The sequence below is a fragment of the Vipera berus genome (assembly GCF_964194415.1).
Source record: "Vipera berus genome assembly, chromosome: 2".
Lineage (NCBI taxonomy): Eukaryota > Metazoa > Chordata > Lepidosauria > Squamata > Viperidae > Vipera > Vipera berus.
Window position 1 is genome coordinate 131273284 of NC_138203.1, and position 21475 is coordinate 131294758.

Consider the following 21475-nt stretch of genomic DNA (forward strand, 5'->3'; position numbering starts at 1 on the left):
AAACCTAAATATACCTAAATACATTTTTTTATGCTTGACCATTTCTCCAAAATCATCACTTTCTCCTTTGAATAATTAATTTAAGTGCTTGTCAATGCCAAATTTATCTGGTAAGCAGCTGCTACAAAACAGCAAGTGTTTCTTTTGCTTAGTGTCCCTTTCTGAATTATCACACAATTAGAAATCTTAGCTGAAATAATTAATTAGCAGAGTTATAGATGTTTCAAAGGGAATAGTAATTTTGTATTCTGAAAACAGTGATAATTTCCAATTTAAATCATCAGCTGGTGAGTGATAGAATTGGTGGACTATAGGGCTTATCTTTAATGTACTTCACAATATCCAGGGGATTGGATGGAGAAAACTTCTGATTCTATGTTCTTCCTAAATCTACATCTGTCCAAAAAAATCAATTGCTACAGGATACTTGATAGGTGGTCACCTGTCTTTTGTTTAAAAGTCTGTTAAGACGAATTTGCCATCTCAATAGCCTTCTATTCTCATGCAGCCCATATCATTCAGAATTGTCTCTAATAATATATAGGAAATTCCATTGGCCAAAGAAATATATGGCTGCATTCCAGCATTTGGATGCTGTTCCTGCATAATCTCTATGGCCAGCGGTTTAATAAGGAGTTGCATATTGAATGCATGGATCAATTGCATTTGATCCTTGTATTTCTTGGCAAGTGGAATTACTATGGTCAGCTCTTTGCCTTTGGTGACATGTTAATGGAAAGAGGAAGGAGGTAATAGGGAAACATTTGAACGTTGACTCATACTTGGTGCAACTGAAAATGTTGATGTGACATAAAAAGTGTGGCACATTATTGTATGGGCAATGTATCTATGGGTGGGTGGATATTTGAAAAAGCTGTTTTGTTAAAAAAAAGTGTGTGAGAGAAAGAGAACAGGAAAGTCATCTTGTACAAGAAGTATTAGTCATTATTAAGTTTCTCAATCAACTTAAGGTTGTTTGTAGCTGATACTAATTTGAATACATCTAGGGATTGCCAGAATGTTTGTGCCAGAATGTTGCAGTACTATGTACATACAAGCACCCACACAGGATGTTCATCTACAGCCAAAGGTTGATTGATGATGATATCTTTTTATGTCCACGGAAAAGTTTCTGCATCGTAACTTCATTTGTTTGGTTCTCCCACTTACCTGTTTCTGCTTCTGTTTAGCAGTTCTCTGTGATGGAGACCTGCACTTTCCTTGCACATAAAGCTACTATATTCTGAAGACTCAGTTAACATCAATTCTCTCATGAATTTCCGTCTCACCTTAAACAGCATTTCCACTAGCCCGTGGCACTTTCTAAACTAATCCTGAAAATCTCATTAATCTTTAGCCTGCTTTGCATTTGTCTGCATAAATTAGATTGTCATAAGCCAGCTCTCTGCTAAAGGAACAACAGCATCACTTCTATGGCCTGTGCAATACTCACTACCAGGATTGGTCCTGCCATAAGGCAGAATAAGACCAGTATCTCCGGTACTACAGTACAATTCTTGGTTACATCAATTGTTATGAATTTATTATTACTATATTTTACTCCTTCCCTCTGTGCTTCCCCCCCCCCCCCCCACTTCCCGGCCCTGTACTCTGATGATCTAGAAACACATTTTATTACGCAGGTGTACCTTTGAGAACCAGTTTGAAGATGGGTGGTGATTATGGTGCAAATGGTTCAGGGAATATATTTATTTAACTATCACATTACCATTTCTCCAATTCAAATCCTAATTGTCTGGATTTTCTTTACTTCTTTGATTAGACCATAAAGTATGGTTGGATTTTTTTTGTCCATAGGTGCCTTGTCCAGCCATTTGATGGTTAGGGCTCAAACGTGTTTATTCGCAAGTAGATTCTTTCAATTCAGCTATGGCCTTCTTGATAGAAGAAGTGTATGCCATTGTGTATGAAAGGGCAAGGGAGGATAGGAGGAAGAGAGAATAATGATGGCGATGGGAAAGACATTCAGAATAATTGCATTTTGATGCATTTCTTCAGCATTTTATTATGCTAAATGTGAGGTCCACATCTATATGGTTGTAATTATCTGCCTTCTGAGATTTTGTTCCCAAGGACATTGCCATTCTTCCTTTAACGCAACGCGTGTATGCCTATATATTTGCAGCATTCTGTTTCAGCCTTATTGTTCTGTGGATACTTAATATTCAAGAGGCCCCCTTCTGAATTTGCTGGGGCTTTTTTCCCAGTTGCAGCCTAAAAGATAGCAGTATTTGGAAATGGCCTCATGTACCCACCGTTGACTGCCATCTAGTTTTTATTTTGTCTTTTTCTCTCTTAACTTTTTTTTTTTGCTACAAACACCCGTCTTTGTATGTGTTCCAAAATTTTAGTCATGGGGAGACGATGGGTAGCTACTTTTTACTTTTCCCTGGCTGTTGGCTATAGCAATTTCATTTTAATTGTTGCTTATGGAAACTGGATGGCTTGCCTTCTGGAGTGGATCAACCAAAAAGTCCTGTTCTACTTTCCTTCCTTCGCTGACAACCTTCCCAGCCAACTCCCAAATGCTAAAAGCATGACTTGACACATCTGCTGATAATGAAATTCATGGCGCTTGCTCCCCACTAGATGAGTGCAGGATTGCAGCCTGTAGAACAGAGAAGCAAGGCAATTGGTCTCTGGATAAGGTTGTAATCTCAGCAGCTAGAAATAAAATCCCACTGGATCCGATAGGACTTCTTTCCAGTTGGAACATATGATTTGGGCTGCTTAGATTTTTAAACTATAGAGCAATAAGGGTAGGTTTATTCTAAGGACTTCACACCTAACTGCAGACAAGCTTTAAAAAATCAGTATGTAACTTGCTTTCTCTGCATATAAAGAGTATTTGCATATTAAATATGAAAAATTGGTTTAACAAAATGCAGTTTTGAAGGCGGCTGGAGCTATAGCATTCCCCCCCACTTCCAAAGCCTTAGCTCTACCACCTGAGTGGATAATTCTCTCATAATTCCCTGACTTCCGTGAAGCCTTGTACAAAGCAGCTCTGTCCAACCAGTAATTAAAAAACACAAATACACAAGTGTATTATTTAAGCGCCCACCCTGCTGCCTCCAGATATTTTGGCATACAGGTCCTAGAATTTATTTATTTATTTTATGGGATTTGTATGCTGCCCTATCTCCCAAAGGACTCAGGGCGGCTAACAACGATAAAAACACAAAATACAAACATTAAAAGGTATTAAATCAAATTATCCCATAAATAGTCCAATTAAAAACACAATAAAACAAAATTAAGAAAACCTCCCTTCCATCAGTCCAGATCAGCCTGGACTGAAAAAGCTATGTTTTAAGGTCGTGACAAAAGGAACGGAGCTCCGGAGCTCCAAGGGGAGTTGATTCCAAAGGGCAAGCGCCCCCACAGAGAAGGCCCTCCCCCTGGGGGTCGCCAGTCGACATTGTCTGGCCGACAGCACCCTGTGGAGGCCCTCCCTGTGTGAGCGCACAGGGCGATGGGCAGTCGTTCCTGGCAGCAGACGGTCCTGCAAATACCAGCATAAATTTTACCAGCCAGCACAAATTTTGGCCTCAGTCCCTGAAACCCATCGAACGGACATGACATTGGAGAAGTCTGCTCTAAAAGTACTAGTTGGAAGGAAATTCTTGCCCTGGCAGCAATTGGAGAATATGCATATGCTCCAGATATGAGTTGAAGGATCATGGTCCACTGGTAGAAAGAATAGCTTTGAAGTCAGTTCTCCTTTTCAGCTGTGTCCTATCTGCCTTTAATCAAAAAGTCCAACCGAGAACTGTAGAGTTCCAATTCAGGCAGGATTGCAGCCCAGCAGTGCATTTTAGATATACTTCCATAGAAATGGAAGTGCACGGGACTTTTTGTTTTTCTGCGTTTAATTAAAGACTTTTGCAATCCAGAGATTTCATGGGTGGTTTAATTAAAGCCTGGGTATTGTAAAGCACACAATCTACCTCATGATGTTCACATCTGAGGAAAAATGGAAGTTCTTCCCAGTAGGTGTGAAATAACACGATTCAGAATAGAATTCTGCTTCTGTACTATTAAGTGGGAATCTAGATAATTTCCATCCTCAGCAGTTGCCTTGTAGAGTTGTTCAGATTTCCGCTCTTTAGATAGATGCCACCCCGTATCCCAGTTTCTGTTTATTTTAAACCTGTTTGCAAGCTTAGTGGTACACACACACACACACACACACACACACACACACACACACACACACGGAGGGGTGAAAACTACTGTAGATGTTAGGTCTGTAAACAGAGTCGAGAATGAATATGTTACTATATGCATAAATTAGAAAACACACACACACACACACACACACACACACACACACACACACACACACACACACACTGTTACCCTACTGCTTAGGAACAATGTATACATTTGACCAGAGTTTGGAGAAAAGCAGAATTCAGAGTTCTAGCAGATGGAAAAGAAGCGAAGCATAGGCTAGAATCCATTTTCTATATATTTATTTGTGAGTTTTAAAATTTATTTAACTTGTATAACAATTTTGATTGTTTAATTTTGGTGGGGGTTTTTTTGGGAGGGGAGGCTTTAGTCTGTGAAAAAGGAGGGAGAGAGAAACAAGAAATAAAAGCTGAGTTGCACATGCATCACTGTTGCCTATAAAAAATAAACCAGTTTGAAACTGCACATTGGACTTTGACGCACCAAGATAATATCAGTTCCCATTACATCTATTCAGAGATAGCTTATATGCAGACACATATTTTCTGCACGTATATAGTGGAATCCCTAGCATTCGTATATGTGTATTTTTATGGTTTTATCAATGATTTCATTAATAAAACTAGTTATATAATGCTACCGCTAGTCCCCCCTTATTTATTTTATGCATCTCCGTTACTTTTCATTTATGTTTGGAGAGCATCTCATGTCTTTTCTCCTTGCCTTTTAGGAAGCTTTTCTTCACTGACTATGGACAGATACCAAAGGTGGAACGCTGTGATATGGATGGGCAGAACCGTACAAAACTGGTGGACACCAAAATTGTCTTCCCACATGGTATCACATTGGACTTGGTCAATCGGCTTGTTTATTGGGCTGATGCTTACCTTGACTACATTGAAGTTGTGGACTATGAAGGAAAAAATCGACATACAATCATCCAGGGCATTTTGGTGAGTGCAGTTTGGATCAGGGGACATGGATCTTGTGGAACATGATGCTCTTATTTGTAGCTCTTGAGCTACCTGATACGTTCCTCTCTTTGGGAATCATATCATTGGCAGGACATCAAGTTGTACTGGGTATGCAGTCCCAATGTTGTGGCATAACTATAGCCTGATGAGTAGGATTCTGAAGAAATAGATATAAAACAAAAGAGGTGTTTTCCAAATGTTTTGTGATATGGCTCTTGCAGTCCCTCATCATGCTGTCTTAGTTTGATGGGGATGGTCGAAAGCTAATGGACCAAGATTGTTGGTCTTGATATTGGGGCTACAGGCACTAAGGAGCTGATGAGTTGTTTTTATAGTGAAAATAATCAGTGGAACAACTTGACTCCAGAAGTTGTGGGTGCTCCAACACTGGAGATTTTAAAGAAGAGATAGGACAACAATCTCTTAGGGTTCCCTGCTTGAGTAGAGGGTTGGACTAGAAGATCTCCAAGGTCCCTTCCAACTTTGTTATTCTATTATACAACAGGTATCTCTCTTCTCTCATACACTGTTAGGAAAACCTAATATGCTATAATGGATTAGTTCAGAGAGTATCCAGTTCTTGCTTAGCAACGAAGTTCAAGTTTTAGCCATACCTGTCTCAGAGGATTGTGGAATGATGGGAGCTTGTGACAGAGGGATTATAAATAATATAGAGAATCAATAGAATTTGAAAAGACTACCAGGTCCAATTAGTCTCCATCAGTTTTTTAAAACCACGTTTGTTGTTTGTAGATAGAGCATCTCTACGGATTGACTGTCTTTGAGAACTACCTGTACGCCACAAATTCTGATAATGCCAATGCTCAGCAGAAAACTAGCGTCATCCGGGTCAATCGTTTCAACAGTAGCGACTTCCAGGTGGTAACACGGGTGGACAAAGGTGGAGCTCTACATGTCTATCACCAGCGACGGCAACCCAAAGGTAGATAAGGGAAGTCTATAATGTTTGGGGAGAAGGGAAAAACTGTGATGGGGTTTGTTTGCAGCATGTGAAAAACCCTGATGCCCAAAAGGTTGGGGACCACTGGTATAGAGAAGTCTTTATCACTCTGCTTTTCTGATGCTCTGGACCTCCCCTCTGTTTTCATGGAACCTCTATTATACGGTATGTTGATCTGAATAAAATGTATGAGACTTTTTTTCATGACAGTTTTAGAACAGCTGTTCTGCAATATGTACTTCTTTATAGGCAGATGGTTATAGTTAAGGATCACTTTATGTCCATTCAGAATATCCCTCTGTGGGAGTGCAATTGCCTAGAATTATAAACCAAAATATGTTTGGCAGGATTATCTATAATAATTTTAATTCAAGAGAGGATAATATTAATAGTTAATGCCATCTTAAGATGTGTGGTGATCAGAGCCATTACTGTACATTCTTGTTTCTGTTTGTTTATGTGGTCATTCAATTTCTAGAGCTGCCCAACTCAGCCAAGTAGCCCTGTTATAGTGTGGTCATCCAGATGATCCATCTTCACTGCTTCTTTGGTTGTTCCAAGCTGTTAACAGAAGATATACTCCATGACCTTAAAAAGGGAATTCAAAAATATAATACCAAAGCTCAAAAACTAAAACTTTGGCTTTGTGGAAAAAGTAGCCTCAGCTTATAACTGCAACATTTTAGTGAGGTTAGCTAAGTGACAGATGGATTTTGTTAAACAGAATGTACTTGGTTGTGATGAAGTTTTTAAGAATGAATTTAAATATCCTGAAGACTCATGCTACAATAAGACTGTAGTCTTAAACATCCTTATTGTTAGGCTCTCTCTGTCTAATTTGTGTGTCGCTGGTATCATACTGACCCTTGGTAGCTTCAGACACAATAATGTAACTCAAGGTTGTCCAGACTGTTTATTCCATATTTGAGAACTTGCTTCACAGAGGTGATACAGCTAGATAAGTTATTTCAATATGGGTAAGAAAGAATCACATGCACATAGAAGATACTCCATCTGGAACATGCAAAAACCATCTTTTGGGTCAATGGAAATTCTGGTTGCTCTCTTTTTGACCTCGAAACTGGGACGTAACCACTCAGTGTTTGCATAATGCAGGGGTCTTCAAACTTGGCCCTTTTATGACTTGTGGACTTCAACTCCCAGAATTCCTCAGCCAGCGTGCCTGACTGAGGAATTCTGGGAGTTGAAGTCAACAAATCATACAAGGGCCAAGTTTGAAGACCCCTGGCATAATACTTCTGCCTCATCTGGGAAATTTGGGTTCCTGCCTTATCAGCTTTATTCCTTACATTTTCTAGGAATCTTGACCTGGGGAGAAAAGTCGAACAATAATCAGAATAAACCTGCATTAAATTCCTGTTAATGTTTAAGATAGCAAGCCTTTAAGGAAACTCTTAAGTAGTGTTGCAGCAAATATTCTTGGGGACTGCTGCTGGTTAACTAGGATTTTGAAAGTCTAATTTGCATGATTCTTCTAGATTCAGTGGGAGCTGAGCTTTGTGAGAATTTTCTGGGCATGTGCGAATTGTTCCGTTCTGGGGAGAAAACTTTGCAGGGAATTCCAGGAAGAACATTGTGTTTGTCCTGCAGAACATACCAGCCTGTCTGATCTTGGGGTGGTTTGACCATTTTCTGAAACCAAATCTCTGGAACTGGAAACCTCACTGTCAGACCCCTGCAAGAATTATCCAACAATATTCTAACGTTCTCATCTTTCCAGGAATTTAAATTTGAGGAACATATTTATTGCAAGTGAACCAAGATAACTTTCTATCTACGTCAGCCTAGTAGGTGAATCAAAGAATATTATTGCACACCCAAAGGATATGGAAGTTTCTGCTTTTGAGATGCTCCGATATATATGCAAATATCCTGTTTTCTACATGATGTTGAGGCCTAGTACTAAGGGATTTATTCATATTTTTCCATGAAATTTCCCTTTCAGTTTATGATTAAGTGAGGAACAAAGCAGGAATTTCTGGCCCAAATGTCTCTACTGCCACAAGATCCCATGTGGCTTTAGTTCAGTGATATTCTTTCAGACACAACCCATTTATGTAGTACGGCAAGAATCATATTCATCTATACAAACAGTTTGAATGTCAGAAAGACATTGCATTTTATAAAAACATTTACATACCAAATTTACATCACACATCTTAACTGTGTAAGTTATTACTTTGTTGGTTTAGGACAAAAAAAAAGTAAACATGGCCCTTTGGAAAAATTAATTGCCCACCCTTCTTCTATACAATGATATTACTATTCATTAACCTATATTACAATCACCTATTACACTGTGCTTTACGCTGTTACTAGTAGGCATCAACATTTCTTTCTTAAGCCTATTCTGTCCTAAGTCCCCTCTCTGAAATTCTTCTTTTTCCGTCAGTGGTCGGTATGTACAGGTCTTGAGTCTTTAAAAAAAATATATTGTGTTTTAGTGGACTGCTATACTTCACTCTTTTAACTCCACTGCCTCTGAAGGAAAAACACCTTCTTGCTTTTGGCTGCTGCACTCCATTTGCTTGTGGCTGCAAAGCTCCAAAACAGGCATCTCCTCCGACACCTGTGTCAGAGTTGTTGCTTTATTGGCAACTCTGCTGTGCTGACACTGGGGGGGGGGGGAGACTCAAATGGGAGGGAAAGAAGGCAGCACAAATGCCTGCAATTTTCTCAAGCTGCCTGATCTTCCTTACACAGACACACAGACACACCCCTCCCAAATTATTCATCCTAAAATCGTAAACAGTTTAAGCTTGCTGACTTTTTAATTGCACTTTTATTTGCCGGTTGTTTTGTTCACAGTTTCTAAACACTGAGCTTATGGTTTATGCAAACTCGTTCAAATATTTCCAATATATCTAAACAAATAAGTAAATCCCAAGAAACATCCCACTTGCTCAGGCCAATATTTGCCCTGCCTTTAGACTTTTTTTTTTTTACAAGAACAGTTAACATAATTTCTCTTTTGCTTTGGCTTACCAGGTAAATGTATGCTTGGCAGGTATTTCGGCAACTTGTAAGCCTTTTATCCCACAAGAAGGAGATGCTGTGATTGATTATAAGTCACCTTGGCATCAGGAACTTATAATTTGTGAACATTTTGCAATATTTCACTTGAGATCCAGTTTGGTCTAGTGGTTGAAGCATACAGGCTAAACCCCAGGAGACCGTGAATTGCATTCCCACCTTTGGCACTCTCAGCCCTAGGAAGCAGGCAAGGCAAACCACTTCCAAAAAACCTTGCCAAGCAAACAGTTGCTAGGAGTCAGCACTGACTTGAAGACACTAAATAAATAAAAGATAGTATGGATAGATGTATAAATTAAAATTCGCACAGGTGTTGACTTAGAATATCTCCAACAATTCAGCTCTAGGCATTCATTCTCCCCTGTGGTATAATTATGGCATAACCATGAAGGATGTCTCTACATGTCTTTGTGTTGCTCATTGTCAATCTTTAAATACCACAAAAGAATACAACTGAAATAAATACCTGTTGACACGAGCTGACGGGGTGTCCTTTGTTATCAGTGAGGAGTCACGCCTGCGAAGTGGACCAGTTTGGAAAACCAGGCGGCTGTTCTGACATCTGTCTCCTTGGAAACAGTCACAAGACGCGGACATGCCGCTGCCGGTCAGGATTCAGCCTTGGCAGCGATGGGAAGTCCTGCAAAAGTGAGTTGCCTGTTGTGGGTGAGAATGTGCTGTGGTTGGGAAGACAGCTGAACTAGAAGAGGAATCTGTGTTAATCTGTCAGTCTGAGCGGGACGTTTGCCTTGGTGTCTTGCTTTAAATGGTCATCAGAGCGGTAAAGAAACAACCAACACCAAAAATAAAAAGATGCGAACAGAAATGAAATGGATTTTAATTTGGGGGGGGGGGGAAAGAAGTGTAAAATGATCCCAGCCGAAAGATATGTTAAAATGTTAAAGATATGTTAAAATGTGATCTCAGTTTCTACGGGTGTTTTTGCAAAGCCAGTTGTTGTCATTGCCAGACAGAGCTGAGAGTTACCTTACTTGATCGGTCCTCTGCTTCCCAGGTCCACTCCTCTGTTGCTCAGCGTGGAAAGGGGACAGAGGAAATAAGTGACAGCTGTCCGTAGAAGGAAGAGTGGGAGTCAGTCCAAACAAGAAGGGAGGGATTCTCTCAGCAAAGGGTTGGAAAGAGGAGAGGAGCAGGCATTGAAACAAAAAAAGGAAAGAAAACAGAACACTGAAGATTCATGCACTTCAGAGGAGGCTTAATTTGAGGCTCCTCTATTGATTTGTAAAAGGAAAATCACAGCCATAAACTATGAACGAGACCCTGGACAGGAGCATTTTCATGAAGGCCTGTTCATTAAAAGCTTGAATTCAGGTTCCACTGGGGTGGTAATGACAATTTCCAACAGTAGCAATGTCCTCTGTAGGGAAAGAGATTACACACACACACACACTCACAAACACACACACACACAAACACACCAAACAAAACAAAACACACAAAAAACCAAGCAAAGGCAAAGAATATTGTGCTCGCTATTCTGGCCATTAGCATATTAAAAATTTCATGTTTTGGCTTGGTTCAAATACTCTTTTTTTTAATCAGTCTAAAGTTTTAACAAATTTCGGATTTCAAAAATATATGTGCGTGATTCTGCGGCCTTAGTTCTCTGCTCCCTTAGTTCTGGGGATTTTCTTACAGGGGACTTTAATTGTTATTTGCTGGCCATGCCAATCTAGCCGCACAGTAGCCTCAATATCTGTGAAGTTGTTACAAACGATGGAGTTTTTGTTCAAAAAAATAATTGGGCAAAGTTGCTTTAGACATTTCCAAAATCATTGGGAATATAATCATGCCTATAGCCCTGTTGATCCCAACTGACTTTCTTTTTTTTTGCTCACAACAGTTCTCAAAATGTAACCAGAGTATTCCAGATATTGCTATCAGAGTATTTAATTCCAACTGAGTATATGACTTAACACATCAGGCCAAATTACTCCCTCTGTCTAGAATTTAAATGATAACATTATTCTTGCTGTTACAATTATTTTAATGTGAGTGACAACAGAATCCCAGGAAACAATAGCCAGGATCCCTGGTGATGAGGGGAACTTCAGTCTATCAATTTGATATAATAATAATAATAATAATAATAATAATAATAATAATAATAATAATAATAATAATAATAATAAGAAGAAGAAGAAGAAGAAGAAGAAGAAGAAGAAGGAGGAGGAGGAGGAGGAGGAGGAGGAGGAGGAGGAGGAGGAAGGGACCTTGGAGGTCATATAAAATGTGTCACAAGCTGAAACAAGAAAGATCAACTACAGGTGTTTTTTCTCTCTCTCCCAGATAACTGTTTTGGGACTCAGAACATAGGAAATGCTACATTTTTAATTGATTATCTGTGTTTTCCAGAACAGATTATCTGAATTCTTTGTCTTTCCAATTAATGCAAATGAGTTGCCAATACAGTACAGGTAGTCCTTGACTTATGACCACACTTGAACCCAAAAATTTCTGTGGCTAAGTGAGACAGTTGTTAAGTGAATTTTGTCCCATTTTACGACCTTTCTGGCCACCGTTGTTAAATGAATCACTGCAGGTGTTACAGTTAGTTACACAGCTGTAAGGTGAACCTGGCTTCCCCATTGACTTTGCTTGTCAGAAGGTCGCCAAAGGTGATCACATAACTCCAGGACACTGCAACAGCCATAAACATGAGCCAGTCGCCAAGCGTCTGAATTTTGATCACATGACCAGGGGGATGCTGCCAAACGGTTACCAGTGTGAAAAATGATCATGCCACTTTTTTCAGTGCCGTTGTAACTTTGAATTTGTTACTAAATGAAAGTTGTAAGTTGTGGACTACCTACAGTGCTCTCTGAAAGGGACAGGGTAACTATATTTGCCAGCATCTCTGTCTTGTCAGTTACTGAGTCCTTCGGGAGAAGGGCGGTATACAAATTTAATGAAATACAAATACAAATACTTGTCATACTGCTTTCTGCAGCCTCCAGATTCAGAGATAGCCCTGTACTATTGAATATCAAGTGGCTGAGTGGAAAAGGAGGAGGAGGCCTCCATTCCCTCATGTTCAGGTTGAGCACCTGATTTTTCTTGGAAAGAGGCGTCCGAAGTCGAGTGTCTAAAAGAGGCTTTTTGTATGAGTTGTCCTCTTGTCATTGTTATTCTTTTTATGGGTTATCTTCTTGTCGTCCTTTCTGTTTTATACTTATCATTGTGACATCTTGCTTTTTTGCAGAGTTTGGGTAGAAATCAAATGTAACCACCACCTCATCCTTCTCCTTCTCCTTCTCCTTCTCCTTCTCCTTCTCCTTCTCCTCCTCTCTTTATCTTCCAGAGCCAGAGCATGAGCTTTTCCTGGTCTATGGCAAAGGTCGGCCAGGCATCATTCGAGGGATGGACATGGGAGCCAAAGTGCCTGATGAACACATGATCCCCATCGAAAACTTGATGAACCCCAGAGCCCTTGATTTCCATGCAGAGACCAGCTTCATTTACTTCGCTGACACTACCAGCTACCTGATTGGCCGACAGAAAATTGATGGAACAGATCGGGAAACAATTCTGAAAGACGGTACGTGTGCAAAGTTTTTGCTCATTGAATGTCTACTTTAGCATGTTAAATGCTAAGAGTGTTTTCCTGTGAAGTGGCACCTGGGACATAGAATGAATAGGGTTTGATATGTAAATTGGGATTTGGGGACATAACTTTTATTCTGAATATAAGCCAATCACTATGTACCAGATAGCTTCAGCTATTTTTTTTCTGAACGCTTCTTAAATTCCTCATAATGTTTGTAGGTACAAATCTGAAGACTGATTTCTGCCACTGAATTTCTGACTCTTTTAAAACAGATAATAAGCTGCTGTGAGTGGATCTGTCGTGCCTTTTCAGTTTCCGTAGCGATCTTATAACAAAGCACATGGCTCTGCTTGTATTACCGTGTTGCGTTCACATCAGCCTTCAGTGACACATCCTCATCTGCCTGGCTTGATCATGTTCAGCACATTTCTCACTTTAACTTCTTCCAGGCATCCATAACGTAGAAGGCATTGCTGTGGACTGGATGGGGAACAATCTCTACTGGACTGATGATGGACCCAAGAAAACCATCAGCGTTGCCCGGCTTGAAAAAGCTGCCCAGACCAGGAAGACACTCATTGAAGAAAGGATGATTCACCCACGAGCCATTGTGGTGGATCCCTTGAATGGGTGGGTCTCTGCTGGCTGCGGTTCCTAAGGGGATCAGGAAGTCTGCTTGGGGAAATTTATTTATTTATTTTTATTTTAATTCCATTTATATCCCGCCCTTCTCCGAAGACTCAGGGCGGCTTACAAGCTTAGCAGTAGCCTTCATTCTATGTATATGCCTGCTTATTAGGGCTTTCGCCCCCCCCAAGCGGCATTATTACAAAGTCAGCTTATTGCCCCCAACAATCTGGGTCCTCATTTTACCTACCTCAGAAGGATGGAAGGCTGGAGGATGGAGGAGAATGTGTCTACAGGAACGGTGAATTCTAGAGATGTCATGCAAACCTCCAGCAAGCAAGGCATCTATTATGCAGATTTCCATTGCTCTTACTTTCCAGCTTTCTAATATTCATGTATGACATTTTTATTCTCATTCTTCTTCTAATGGAATTCTGTCTCCAGAGGTTTTTATGTTACTGTAATCTTTATAATTTACACTTTTATGTGTGCCTTAACATAAGCTTGGAAAAGGTCTAAATCATTCAGTTATATGATTGTGCGGGCAGTACATAACAGTGACAAGAAAAATGGGACAGAAGACAGGAGGGTAATTTAGGACCACATTACTACATTATGCTGGGAAGCCCATGCTTGATCTCCCATAACTTTGTTTTCTTTATAATTAAATGCATCTGTGGAAGATTGCTAAATGGGCATGCATGTTTTTTTTTTCTGATCTAAATCTCCCCTTGTCAGAAAAAAAATCCATCTCTCTTACAGCAGGCAGGCAAGCTTGGGGCTTTGCAGGAAACAACCTCTGTCATTATGGTTCTTTCAGAAAATTCTATTTTAAAAAATAATCTTATTAAAGTTTACAAATACAGAGATTAAAAACTAATATAAAAATAAAAGAAAAAGAGATAAAAACAATATGTGTGTGTGTATATATATGACCTCCCTTTCTGCAAGACAAATATAAAGAATTTAATATTTCAATTAAAAAAGATCTCTTCTTCCTGTATTTCATCCCTTAATAATCAAACTATAAATGCTCATCATTCAGTCCTATTTAGAAAACATCTGTTAAAAACTAGCAGAAATACTGTGTGTGTTTGAGTGTGTTTATGTGGTTGTATGTTTATATAGATGTATGTATGTGTGTGTAAGGGACGCGGTGGCTCAGTGGGTTAGGACGCTGAGCTTGTCGATCAGAAGGTCGGCAGTTTGGCGGGTCGAATCCCGAGTGCCGCGTAACAGAGTGAGCGCCTGTTACTCGTCCCAGCTTCTGCCAACTTAGCAGTTCGAAAGCACGTAAAAATTCAAGTAGAAAAATAGGGACCACTACGGTGGGAAGGTAACAGCGTTCCGTGCGCCTTTGGCGTCTAGTCATGCCGGCCACATGACCACGGAGACGTCCTCGGACAAGCGCTGGCTCTTTGGCTTTGAAACGGAGATGAGCACCGGCCCCTAGAGTCGGAAACGACTAGCACGCATGTGCGGGGGAACCTTTACCTGTATGTATGTGTGTATATAACCTTAGTTAAATCCATTTTGTATTTCAACTGATCACTACCTTTAAGATATGAAGCAAAAAGAACAACAAAAATCTCTCCTTATTTATTAACAGACTTGGTCAAAAAGGTATTCCCTTAATTGCTAACAGAAACTACCACATGTATATTTAACCCTGGTCAAATAAGCTCACTTTATATTCCTTCCTTTAATTTTTTTTTAAAAAAGCTCGATCTTTAATCATATCAAATAATTTCCCACGTTGATTTCTTCTCATTTTCTTTTTGTCTCCTTTTGGAAATAACTTCGGTAGCTTAACGTGTCCCCTTTGCAAACCCAAGATAAGAAGATTTTCCAAATAATTCTTCTGATTTATTATTTCTTTAGTTATTAAGACATTAGCCGGTTTCCAACGTAAATCCATTGTGTCATCCTTTTCCATATCACTCTTGCAGTTTGGCTTTTTAAAAATCCATTTTCAAATCCACATTAAAATCAGCTTCTCTCATCCAGTAAAAACAAAACAAAACACTATTCTTCTACATCCTCTTCTAAACCCATCTTTACAGTATCAATCTTGTAAGCGATCTCTGAGTTATAGTTCCCAAACAGTCTTAATTCTTTCTACAATCCAATAGTGTTGCTTTATTGTATTGTTGAGTCTCTTCTCCTTTAATTGTAATCCTTAGTTCTCCCTGGTTAGTCTTCAAAGTCCCCTCTTACAGTATGTTTATTTTCCAGTGAGCAGAACTTTCCCATGGGAGCATTTCTTAATTTCAAAAACTTTATATATTTAATAAAAATTGAAACACCCTACAGGAAATATTCTTTCAATTCCCTCTAACCCTCTGTCCTAGCCTTTGACTTTCCAAAAACAAAATTCTGGTACCCCTTTTGCTGTTTCAAAACCCTTTTCTTTTAACCCTTAAGCTTCTTTCATCCAGAGTAGAAAGTCTGCCATTGCTTCCCCAGTTCTTCCAAGAAATTATTAAATGTGCTGTTAGCAATCTTCTTCACTGGATGGAAGAAGGAATAGGTGGAGGAGCTATGTTGGATTTGATCCTACCCAATAAGGAAAATTTACTTGAGGAAGTAGAAACGGGGACATTGGGGAGAAGATGCTAATTAAAGGTGATGAAGAAGAAGATGATGATGATGATGATATTATATTAATGTTAACCTTTTTTTGTTGTGCAACCTTTAGTGGCCATTCTCTTGTGTTTGGAAGATACATGAGTAGAATATTCCATGTTTAGATATACGGTTGACGAACACTGCCTACATGTTATTCTTTTATCTTCTCTTTGTAATAAAATCTTGTTCAGTGATTTCAAAGGGTGGACAGAATATCCTTCGATACCGCTTTGATACCACTTTCTCTGCTAAAGCAGACTAGCAAGAACTGAACACCGAATCTATGAGCAAGGCAGAAAGGAAAGAGCCGACATGGGACTGAACTTTCATTCTTTTGCAAAATGTCCCTCTTGATCCAATATTTGCAGAGGGTCACTTAAGTCCATGCTGAGAACTGTTTTTAAGAAAACGATGACCAGCAAAGAGTTATTTAAGGGTGAACAAAGGAATAACCATTTTAAAAAAACTGCACACACCTTAACTTTCCTGTCTTTCTCACTTAGATGGATGTATTGGACAGATTGGGAGGAAGACCCAAAGGACAGTAAAAGAGGAAAGATAGAAAAGGCTTGGATGGATGGCACCAACCGCAGTGTATTCGTCACCTCCAAGACTGTGCTGTGGCCTAACGGGCTGAGCCTGGACATTCCCTCTAAGATGTTGTACTGGGTTGATGCCTACTATGACCGGATTGAGATGGTCATGCTGGATGGCACAGAACGCAAGGTCAGTGCCAGTTTTGGTCTTTATTTCTGTTCACACCAGTTGCTCATTCTACCACTCTAATTTGCAATTGTTTTTTGTGTGAGCTTTGGGCTTGTTCCTCTCTGGGCTTGAACCCAAATGGAACGATTCTTACAGCTACCGATATGTTCTTTTTTTCCCTCAGTGCCATATCGATGTCTTTTCAAACGCCTATATCCCTTTGTAGGCAATTGAATTATTGGAGCCACTCACTTTAGGATGAGTGTACAGCTTCCAAAGGAAGCAAAAATGGTTATAGGTAGAAAGTACTTAGGGCAAAAAAGGAAGAGCAACGAATGCACTTAGAAATGGTTTGAACTATTTGCAATTGTTAGTGTTTATTTAGGATGGTGCTAATCCTCTGACCCCTGTGAAGAGCTTGCTGCTTTATTGGCAACTCTGCAGTGCTGACACTGGGAAAAAGGCTCAAATGGAAGAGAACTAAGACAGCACAGGTGCCTACAATTTTCTCAAGCAGCCTGCTCTTCCACACACCCCCACACTCTCCAAATTATTCATCCTAAAAATTGTAAACAGTTTAAGCCTGCTGACTTTTTAATTGCATTTTTATTTTCTGGCTGTTTTGTTCACAGTTGTTAAACATTGGGCTTATGGTTTATGTAAACTTGTACAAATATTTCCAATATATCAAAAACAATTAAGTCCCGAGAAACATCCCTCTTGCTCAGGCCAATATTTGCCCTGCCTTTAGACTTTTTTTTACAAGAACAATTAACGTAATTTGTCTTTGCTCTGGCATACCAGGTAAATGTATGCTTGCCAGGTATTTCGGCAACTTGTAAGCCTTTTATCCTACAAGAAGGAGATGCTGTGGCTTTAGATCAGCTTGAAGTCCAGGAGTTCATTGATGTTTGTGAACAATGTCCATAATGTGAATCGAGAGGTAGTTTGGGGGAGTGATTAAGGTATCAGGTTAGAAACTAGGAGACTATGAGTTCTAGTCTTTGCTATAGGCACAAAGCTACTTGCGTGACTTGGGCCAGTTACTTCCTCTCAGCCCTAGGAAAGAGATAGTGGCAAACCTCTTGCAAAATCTTGCCAAGAAAACTGCAAAAATGTGTTCACATAGTCATCAAGTGTTGACACTGACTCAGGGACAAAATAAAAATGGGGAGAAATTCTCAAATTTGATAAATGTGGCTTTAGTATCACCACTATAATTCCAGCAGAAATTAGGATTGCTGCTACAAGAACACCTAGCCATTTAGGTTAGTGGTTTGACCATTTGAGGGGCAGTTCTTCTTCATTGCAATATTTACTGATATCCTGCCTTTATTATTTTTATAAACAACTCAAGGTGGCGAACATATCTAACACACACCTTCCTTCTTCTATTTTTCCCACAACAACAATCCTGGAAGATGAGTTGGACTGAGAGTGACTGGCCCAAGGTCACTCAGTTGGCTTTCATGCCTGAGGCGGGACTAGAACTCAGAGGCTCCAGCTTTCTAGCCTGGTGCCTTAACCACTAGACCAAACTAGCGCTTCCCCTCTCTTCCCCCCCTCTTTCTTTTATATTTTATATTTATATCTCCCTCTCTCTTTTCCCAACCTTCTCCCATTGCTTTGGTCCTATGGCACTGCTGTCAGAAAAGATGCATTTTAAAAAAATGGGATTAAAAATGTTGGTGGTTAAGTGATTGCTTGTCTTAAATATTCTACTTGTCTATATCTTTCTCCTGTGGCAGGTTGTTTATGATGGAAGTGAGTTGAGTCATGCCTTTGGATTGTGCCACTATGACCATTTCCTCTTCTGGACAGAGTACCGAAGTGGTAGCATCTTTCGTTTGGACCAGAATACCAAGGCTGTTACACTGTTGCGCAATGAACGCCCACCGCTCTTTGAGATTCGCATGTATGATGCTCAGCAACAGCAAGGTATTAAACCCCAATGAGCACGTGTCAGAGTATGCTTTGCAGAAATTTCAAAAGTGAATAGGATCCAGAATGAAAAAAATAAACTAGAACTGAACGCTAATGTACTTTCTCTAAGGATCTGTATAGGGTTCAGAACACAACTACAGCGAACATCGTGATGCATAGCACGGTGTTTGCTGTAGCACAAAGCCTTATTTTTAGTGACCACTTTGATGAATGTGCATGTGAGAACAAAAGCGTTGGAAGAACGCCTTGGATTTTTATAGGAAAAATGCTGTGCAGCTCCGTAAATTAAGAGGTCTTTAATGGTTTCCTTCATATACACAGAAGTAGGATCTTGTGAGTATTAAAACCAAGATCAGGTGGGTGGGTCAGAGGTATTTACTTTGGGGATCAGCTCTTATCTTCTAAATGAACAAATTTCAGTAATCATTATGGTTTTATTATTACACTGACACTTGCTAAAACAACATACTTTCTACTTAAGTTGGGTAAAAACAAATGCTTTTCCTTCTCCATAGGCTTAAGTGAATGCATTATAGTGGGTTAAAAGTAGTCTGTATAGAATTAATAGTAATGTTGAAGGAGACTATTCCTTGCATTCTTAATTTTTAATACTTTTGTGACCACCCATATAGTTGCTGCTTCTTTTCGTCAAAGACCAGGAAGGAAAGGACATTTTCAGTTGAATGAGCTTTCCCCATCCTTTTTTGCTCTTTCTGCTTTTACTCTGATGCTTTTAAATTTTTCTATTGTGTGAAAAGCTGGACGAAATGTTGCTTTGAGAACATTGCAAAGACCCCTGGGCGATCTCATAGGTTTCCCCACAATAACAAAACCTTCGCCTGTTTCATGAAAATGATGCAGGCAATTGGTCCCCTCTTGCAGTTAAGAGTCAATTTATATGCATTCCCCAGCAGCATGAGAATACACTCATGAATTGGGAGTGCCCTTGCACCTGGGAAAACATTTTAAAAACCTATGGTTGAGAAAAGTCAGTGTGAACTTGCTGATTGCGAGAGCATAGCAAAGTATAAAGAAGCCAAAGGAAGGCTCCAGAAACAGCCAGTTGAGAAAAATAAGATAAAAACAGTCAGATGTGTATTCCTTTCCTGGTGCAAAAACCCCCCTCTAGCCATTCTATACATGTAGTACAGGTAGTCCTCGTCTTACAACAGTTCATTTAGTGACCATTCGAAGTTGCAACGGCACTGAAGTGACTTATGACCATTTTTCACGCCTATGACCGTTGGAGCATCCCCATGGTCACGTAATTTACATTTGGATGCCTGGCAACTGATTCGTATTTATGACCGTTGCGGTGCCTTAGGGTCACGTGATCCCCTTTTGCAACCTTCTGACAAGCAGTCAGTGGGGAAAGCCAGATTCACTTAACAACTGTGGCAAGAAAGTTTGTAAAATGGGACAAAGTTCAGTTAACAACTGCCTTGTTTAGCGGCATACATTTTTGGCTCAATTGTGGTTGTAGTTCGAGGACTACCTGTATTTGTTGAACTAAATGCACTTTTATTTTCTGGTGGCTAGGGGGAGGAATGCCAAGAAGGACAGGTCCAGGCATGTCATGATTAAAATCAAAGACTTAGCTGTGACTCCAGCATTGTGAATTCTGACCCATGAAAGTTTAGGCGGAAAATAGAATTTATTAGTTTTTAAGCTCCTCTTTTAAGTTGATCAGGCTGGTTGCTGCAAAAGGCTACAATGTTTATCTCTTTTGGAAATTATTAACCCTGTTTTGCTCTTCCAGTGCATTTCCTGATCTCTTTTACTTGGATAGGATTGCACAAGAATCTTCTAGGCCTTTCTCTCCACCTCCACGCCCCCCCCCCCCCGCTTTTGGTGGGCCTTCCGGCAGTATTTCACTCATTGCTGCTTCTTGTCAATTTTTTTAGTTGGCTCTAACAGTTGCCGGGTGAACAATGGAGGCTGCAGCAGTCTTTGCTTGGCTATCCCAAATGGCAGACGTTGTGCCTGTGCAGAAGACCAGATTTTGGGACCAGATTCTGTCACTTGTCAAGGTAACAATCCATGTAATAATTCAGTAAGTGTGAAAGGAGGTAAGAGAAGGGCAGCAGCTGAGCATTCTTCAAGAGGATTCTGGACTTTTAATAGGCCGTATCATTTTATTAAGACTATCTCGGAGTCAGACTACCCTGTCCTGACCATCACAGATGCTTTGAATTCTTCAGTACTGGAGCCTCCAGTGCTCTTGACAGCAATCGTGTGTGACCTGACTGACATTGGTGATGAAGCCATTACTCCACCAATTTGCAGCTTTCCACAAATGAAACTGGGGAATATATTTATTTGATGAATATATCCATTTCATTGGAAGAAGTTATCCACCCTTGTTTATACTTTTACAGAAAGCATGGGGTACTAATAATAGTCAAACATAAGTCTGTGAATTTATTTTTGTGTGTGTCGGCAGAACGGGGAAGAATGGTTTTTGTGTTTTTTTTAAACTTTATTTGAAATATCAGGCGTTATTGGGATTTCTAAATCAGGTTATCACATTTTTTTCCTGTTCCTGCTGTGTTACTTTGCAGTACAACCTCCACATAAATGAAGCTTACCCCCGCCCCATCACTGCCTCTTCCTCCAACAGATGGCTTCCTTTGGCTTCCAATTAGTTGAGTTATGGACCCCAACTCTTCCGATGTTGCCTACTCATTGTTTAAATATTTAGGAGTGGTAGCTATTTACGTTGTTAAGGACCTGCCAACAAGCTTGTAGCTCTATTTCCACTAACAAAAGAGGTTATTAAAGTAAGTAAATCTTAAA

General features: G+C 39.8%; 1 protein-coding gene across 1 annotated transcript in view; it reads left to right on the plus strand.

Annotated features, from left to right (window-relative positions):
- LRP1 (LDL receptor related protein 1) overlaps window positions 1-21475 on the plus strand; it is a 323131-nt gene that overhangs the window by 175893 nt on the left and 125763 nt on the right. Inside the window, exons 9-16 of the mRNA XM_081319473.1 lie at window positions 4949-5171; window positions 5946-6135; window positions 9712-9855; window positions 12530-12766; window positions 13225-13405; window positions 16534-16756; window positions 18484-18673; window positions 20584-20709. Of these exons, the coding sequence (XP_081175599.1) occupies window positions 4949-5171; window positions 5946-6135; window positions 9712-9855; window positions 12530-12766; window positions 13225-13405; window positions 16534-16756; window positions 18484-18673; window positions 20584-20709 (1514 nt within the window). The remainder of the gene's footprint in view (window positions 1-4948; window positions 5172-5945; window positions 6136-9711; window positions 9856-12529; window positions 12767-13224; window positions 13406-16533; window positions 16757-18483; window positions 18674-20583; window positions 20710-21475) is intronic.